This window comes from Parasteatoda tepidariorum, chromosome 2 (assembly GCF_982258835.1).
Source record: "Parasteatoda tepidariorum strain Cologne lab strain chromosome 2, Ptep-v5.0, whole genome shotgun sequence".
In the NCBI taxonomy this organism is placed as follows: domain Eukaryota; kingdom Metazoa; phylum Arthropoda; class Arachnida; order Araneae; family Theridiidae; genus Parasteatoda; species Parasteatoda tepidariorum.
Genome location: NC_141756.1, coordinates 67,922,843 through 67,930,489, shown reverse-complemented (window position 1 = coordinate 67,930,489; position 7,647 = coordinate 67,922,843). Strand labels below are relative to the sequence as shown.

General features: G+C 25.1%; 1 protein-coding gene across 1 annotated transcript in view; it reads right to left on the bottom strand.

Annotated features, from left to right (window-relative positions):
• Positions 1–5,620: 5,620 nt before the first annotated feature.
• Positions 5,621–7,647, bottom strand: part of LOC107436079 (cell adhesion molecule 2-like) — an 82,000-nt gene continuing 79,973 nt past the window's right edge. The window contains exon 8 of the mRNA XM_071177650.2: positions 5,621–7,521. Coding sequence (XP_071033751.1) covers positions 7,514–7,521 — 8 coding nt within the window. The 3' untranslated portion in view covers positions 5,621–7,513. The remainder of the gene's footprint in view (positions 7,522–7,647) is intronic.

Below are 7,647 nucleotides of genomic sequence, written 5' to 3'. Positions count from 1 at the left end.
TTTTAAATAAAAAAAGAGTTGAAATTATTTTTGAAGAACAGTTTTTTAAGAAAATATAAAATACTGAGAGGATTGGAAGTTGTAGAATTTTTTTTAATCAAAATCAAAAAAATATTTAATTATTTTCAAAACTTAAATTAGTAAATTAAAAATTGGGGACATTTTTTAAAAATCTAGAGTATTTAAGATAGATTTAAAAAATAGGAATCAAATATTATACACGGAAGAAAATATAAATTTCTACTAAGTTAGCAAAAAATGTGAAGAAAACATTGAAATACAAAGTAATAAGTACTTTAAAACAAAACCATCACTTTAAAAACAATCACTTATGTCTTACTGGCCGTTATTCATATATTTTTTTTTACAATTAAAACATGGAGCAGTATGTCAGTTTTTCAGATGTTAAAAAAGTCTTCAAAGCCACTCAGAAGCTGTTTTTTTTTTTTTTTTTTTTTACATTTTTTTTAAATTCATTATTATTTTTTTTTTTTTATGGAAGTTGAATTTTTATGTTTTTAGATTTTAATAGAAATTGCTAATATATGTTTCAAGCAAAAAATGTTTTTATAATTTTTTTTAAAATATCGTCTGCTTTCAAGCAATATTTTTCATGAATTTATATCGTTTGCTTTCCTTCTCAAATAGAGTTGTGGCTTCAGTTCAGTTGTAGTAGAGGTTTTTGCGTTTCAAAATCCGAACTATATAAATGTCTTTTTAAACTAATGGACAAAAACTGCTGATGGAATTGTAATTTATTAGACTTCTGAAAAAAAGCAATGGTTATCTATCTAGTTGATCTTTAAATTTTTTAACTGTTGACTTGTTTATCTTAAGATTGCTAAAATTTCCTTTCAAATTTTTATATGATGCTGAAAAAAGTGAAAAATTGTTCCATAGAAAATCCTTTTAGAGTTTTAGGCTCCATTAATAGACCTTCGCCAAGAATAGACAGAGTGAATAAAAAGAGAAGGCAAATTGGGTGCTATAACGTAAGTTATTTTTTAATGTAATTTTTTTTTAATATTACTTAGGTGAACATTTGCTAAAATGATTTCATTTTTCTTTGTGTATTAAAATTTTCATGCGACTGTTTCCATTAAACAATAAAAAAACATAAATATTTTCGTTTAGAATTTTTTTGTAGAGACCACTACAGCTCTCTAGATTGATTTACGGCTGATTGAAAGATTAAAATTACACTTTAATGAAAATTAAAATAAATGATTAAATGAAATCTTTCCATGAAGAAAGATTTTTTTTATACTTTCTTGTTTCCAAGTATATTATTCCTTGTTTCCATGTATTTCATCCATATTTATAAAACTAGACATTATGGTTGACATAACTTAAATCACTTGATTTTAAAGCAAAATATATATTTTTATTTAAATCAAGTGTAATTTTTTTTCTCAAAATCTTTAATTTAAACCAACTGATTTTTTTTATAAATAATTAATTCGAAAATATTTTTTTAAATATATTCTTTAGAATGTGAATCTCTTTTATGTCTTAATTAATCGATAATGAAGATTTTATCCAAATAAATATTGAATGGGTAAATTATTGACTAATAAATAAATTAAATTTATAAATTAAATAAATTAAAGTGTATAAGAGCAACGTTAAACAGGTTAATTTTAATTTATCATTGACTGTATGTTAAATAATTTTCTGATAATAAACATATTTCAATTATGCCCACTACATTAGTTGATTATTTGATTACATTACTACATTATTTGATTACTTAAAATGCTTTTAAAGCAGTTTGAATATGTTGTTAATGTTCACCAATATTGAAAAAAAAAACTTTTTCTGGTTAAAGAAAAATACAATATTTTTCTCTTTTTTCTTTCTTTCTTTAATTTTTTCTGCTCTAAACTAATATATTTTTCATGAGATATCCAACTGAAAAATTTCCTCACTGTCTTTAAAATTTTAGGATGTTTAGCTTGAAAAATATAACCGTGATTTTATATATTTTGTGATTAGTATGTTATAATTAATTAATAATTTTTAAAACATTTTAGCTATAGTATTGATTCTAAATAATATTAAGTAGGGGAGAGTGGGGTCAATTGTAATATTTTTTACTTAACTATTTTTAACTAACAAAAAATCCAATATATTATTAGTATTAATTAACAGACGAGTAAAGTAGACTATCCTCTACTAGAAAAAAAAATAAATACCTTATTTTAAGTGCTATATAGTTATTAACAATTTTTGACAGTCGATGCACTTGTTACAATAGTCCCCACTTACGGGGTTAATTGTAACAGTTCATAAATTCAACTAAAACATAGTTAATTATACATATTATAGTTGCGATCTATTTTTTTATTGATCAAAATAGTAATGATATTTTAGGAGTAAGAATTATAATGAGCAGAGACCTAAAGGATTAAACTTTTAACTTTAAGGGGTAAAATTTTTTTATTTATGCTGTGAAAGGTGACAAATAAAATAATGCACGTGCAACATAATATAAATGATATAGGAAACTATTGGTGGTTCTGAGTTAAGTAATGGTTTGTAAACATAAGATTATTTATTTTCAGCTGTTACAATCGTCCCTTTACTTATTGTTACAAACGTCCCCCAAACGCCTTTTCAGCTTCATTCGTTAAAAACAATGCTAGTTAATTAACAAAACATTTTTTTTATTGAAATGTTAATTAAGGTGTCCACTTACATATTCGGTTAATAATTCTTATTTGTTTAAGCAAAATTACTTTGTTACAATATAATATTCTAATACCAAAAAGAGTACTTACGTAGCGTGAAAATATCTTTTGTGATGTAACTCTTTCAAAAGTACATAAAATGGTTGCCAGCAAGGGTGTATTTGTAGATTTATTGAATACACCTTGTGCGCCACCTAGGAACCAAATCTAGAACCCGACACTCGAAATTTTTGCTCTGTTACAATCGTACCCTGTTACAATTGACCCCACTCTCCCCTACTGTTTGTATATTTTAGCAGATATGTAAGTATAAAGTATAAAAAAATTTAAAAAAAAGTTAAGTTTTACCGACTCAGATGGATATTCCCTATTAATCTTTCTAAACTAAAAAAATTATAAAATAAAATAAATGAATACGAATAAGTATTATACTATAATTTACTAAATAAATTGTTTTTAAGAAATTATCAATATCGGTATTTTTTTCTTTTTCTTAGAATTTATCATACAACAGAATTAAAGGAAAATTTAAAGGAGTAAAAAATAATTTATGAAAGAATATGAAGAAACTTTTTAAAATTCATTGTTATAACATCACAATGGAGCATATTTAATGCTAGTTCATGGTATCTGAATTATTATCAATTTCTACGAGTAATTTAAAATTACTGTATTAAACGTAACAAAATCTCATAGCTTCGTTATTCTTAACTGGAACAAGCAAACAATTATTTATAGTAAATTATTTACAAATGGCGTTGTAAATTATTTACAAATGGCGTTGTAAATAATTTACCATAAATAAATTACAACCAATTAAAAAAGATACACTAACTCTTAAAAAAAAAAAAAAAAACTAACATTTCCAATCATTTTACATAGATCGGTATACTAATGATATACTAACTTTTATGAAACTGATCGTGACTTCGTTTATGATAGTTAGTTATGTTCGACAGTTAAAATTTTCAGTAGTTGTTTTTAAATATTATTCCTTTTCTCCTTTACTTTAGTGGGATAGGTGTAGATTTCATAATTTAAAAAGAACGATACATAAACGTCTTTCTTATTAAGCATCTGCATTAAAGCTTCTTAAAAAATGATTATCGATAATTTACCACATAAAAAATTTTTTTAAAAAATAATTAGCATTTTAAATAATTTACCATAGATCATTTACCATCAATTAAAAAAAAGATACACTACCTTATTTTCTTTAAAAAAATATAGTATTAAAAATTATTTACCATAGACATTAAAAAAATGACAATTTGAGTAATCCTTTATAAGATTTTTCTTTTCAAATTCTCCGAGTCAAAAAAATTCGGTGACACCTCATCCCTTACTGTTTAATATAGCTTCATTTCTAATTTACAATACAATCGTAACAAAACTTATTTTGTGTTTCATTCTTTGGAAAGCACAAGCAAAATAATGTTTCTTAGCTCAGACGCCTGTCAATTTGTTGAACCAAAGTATCTGTTTCTCTTTTTGGGTGGGTGTTTATTTTTCCTTTAAGAAAGTTCTCGAACATCATAGAAAAGGGAAAATAAATGGGGGAAAAAAACTTGAGTTTGAGAGAGCGAATTTCAGAGACAACAGAAATAAGTTCACAAACTTTGCTGATAGCCACAAAGAAACTTTTTTCATCAGCTAAAAGTATCAAATTTTGGAAGAGAACTCTTTTGAAAGTAGTTTCGCCTTTTTTCAATATGATTCAATCATTGAAATTTTGAAAGCTTGAAATTATTTAAATGTTCTGATTTCAGAATGTCTTAGAAAAAAATGTATATGTATTTTTAAGCTTAAATATTTTTTCGATTGTTGATTTTTGAAAGGCTAGAAGTTTGAAAGATTTTTCGATTTTCTTTATGTTTGGAAAATATGCAAATGGCCTGTGCTGAAAATTAAACATTAAATAAAAGTATAAAAAAAACATTTCTGTGTAAAATAAACTTTATATATGAAAATTTATACATTCTAGCATTGTTCAATTTTTATTTTCTAAAAGGTAAAATTTTGAAACTTATTCTGTAAATTAAAAGAAAATAAACTCAAAAGTACACAGTTCAAATTCCAGTTTTTGTTTTAACTGGTTCAAACTCTATACCTTTTCTCGAATCTTTTTGCGAATATATAATATCAATAAGTTTTTATTGTCAAAATGATGCTTTACATGTTTATTATATTTTAGATATAATTTTTCGGTAAGTGAAGTTACCAGATATTTTCATACGGGTGGTTTGCAATAGTTTTTAACGTTTTTACACCTACATTTTTTTTTCAATAAAAAAGACTACTATCGAGGAAAAAAATAGCTTGAGTATTTTCTTCACACTGTGACATGAGAGCTGCGGTAGCTCATAAGACATAGCGGTCGCCTTTGAAGCGTCGACTGGTCGTACGAATGCTGCTCACTTCTTTTACCGATATTTTATAGAGTTTTTAGTTTATTTGTGAAAGTAATGAAGTTTGTTTGTTAAGATAACAGTACTTATCTGTTTAAAAAACAGCCGTCTGCTTTTAAATAACGATATTTTTCTGTGAACGAAACGGTTTTATACTGGCACACTAGGTAGCAGTTTCTTTCTGTAAATTAAATAGGCTTTGGTTTGTGTATTATGAAAAAAATTTGTTTTATTTGCTTATTTTAAAGTAGTCTTAAATTAATCGAACAAAGGAGTAGTTAATGAGAATGTGGTTGAAATTTGAAACTTGCATATTTGCAATTTTCAGGTGTTTCGAATTTAATCTCGGAAGCTTTACCTGAAAATAATTATCTCTTGCAGATATACATCATATTCAATTATGAAATATTTATTCTTTTTTTATTATTTAGTTTTGTACCTGAGAATTGCAATTTCATTTATAAAACAAAACTTTTTTTCTTCTTTTTGTAAATTACACGGAAGATAAACTAATCTGAGTCATCAGACAGATATATACTCTCTTTATTTATAAAAATATTTCAAATTATTTATTACCACATACATACAGTCGTACAAAATTCTCACTTGAAAATATTTACAATAAACTATTCTACCAAAGTAAAATGTATACAGTAAACAATTATTACATTTATCATTAAAAGGGATATCAATCCAGTGCAATTGTGGCTTGGGCCGCATGCATTCCTTAATATCATTTACGAGAAAATAATTTTACAAACTCACTTCGAGTTTGCTATGAAACATTTATATATAGTATAATTACAACAAAAAAAGTGATATTAAAATAAATGATCAAGAAAGTATATCTACATCTCAGGAAAAAAATTTAGAATTTTTCGTATCTCGGTTGTGCATTATTTACATCAATTGGAAACGAAAATGTTTAAGATATAAAATATAAATTGAAATAAATATAGGACTATTTCAAAATGTGAGTTGATATATTTTTTTGCTGCATTTAGTATAAAAATCTCTTGATTGAGTTATAAATATCAATTAATTTTCCATTTGAAGTTTCATTAATATATGTTTGAAATATTTCGTTTTCGTTTCCATAGATGAAACGTTTATTGAGCCTGAGGATTTTAATTTACGGTTACATATCGTAAACACGGTATTTTCATTAACAAGAAAATTGCACTAGGAGATTTAAGCGAAATTTATCAAATAAAAAATCGTATTATTGGTTTATAAACTTTGTGGAAGTGTCGACTCCATCGCAAAGTAATATCATAAAATAAAGTTGTTTCTTCAACACATATGATAATTTATGTAAAATAATAAAAAATTATATAAAAACTGCAATATCATCACTGAACAGTCAGAAGAAACATTCAGAAAGAATTTCAGATAAATTATTTTGCACAATATTGTGGAACAAAGATATTGTGGCTCAAAAATTTGTAAGTGTATATCTAAATCAGCTACAGTTAAAATTAAAATGTGAAAGAAAAATTTGTATAAAACACATTAAAAAACTATTTGAATGAATCTGTATTAAAAATCATATGTATTAATTAATGCAGTCTCAAATATTTCAAACTAAATGCATTATTAAAAATAAGTTACTTCTTCATTAACCTTCCAGCAGGCCATTACCTTCATACCAACTAGATATGCTATTGCCAATTGTGGAATTGTTTGGAGTATAAATATTAATGTCATATTGCATTAAGGTTAATAATTACTTAAAAAGAAAGCCACTAGAATTGAAAGTCAGAAAAGTAATTCATATCCAGGTCTTTTCTTACACAGGGTGTTCTGTAAAGACCATAGCTAATATGTATTTTTAGAATATTTATCAAAAATGCATACACATTGGAGAGGATGCTATTAAACCATAAAAAAAAAATATTAAAAAAAAATATAAAAAAATAAATAAAATAAAATTAAAAAAAACGCAGTCGAAATCAGACAAATCATAGTACAGGAAGACGAATGTGAGGAACAACAACATGAGAGGAGTTAAAAGCCGATTATTGGATACACCCTCAAGTATTAGCCTCCAATTAAACCTGTTTTGATGTTTATTACATACACCTTCCTCTACTGTAATTTTACAGATTTTAATATCCTTTTTTTCTCACTTAAATATTAACTTGTTACCTTCTATAAATAACTTTGTATATTTTCATTTAAATATTTTCAAAATACACATTAAGGGCAGTTTTTACGGAACGCTCTGTATGCAGGCCTACTGGAATGTTAATGCACGTTGATTTTTAAAACTAAACTCGCATTTAATTTTGAACAAGCAAGGATTCTACAAGAAATAATAATTTTTTCTCCTTCTAAATTTTAACATCTAAAGTATTGAAAACTTAATAATAGACAATTTTCTTTTTCAGTAGCTTCATCAGGACGGAACATCGCTTAAAAACCTGAAAAAAAGCATTTTTGAGCATATGTAATTCATAATAAATGAAACAATTGATCGCGAACCAAACTGGAGTATTTTCCTTAAAAATATTTAAAATTATGTCAATCATTATTTCTAATATTTTAAT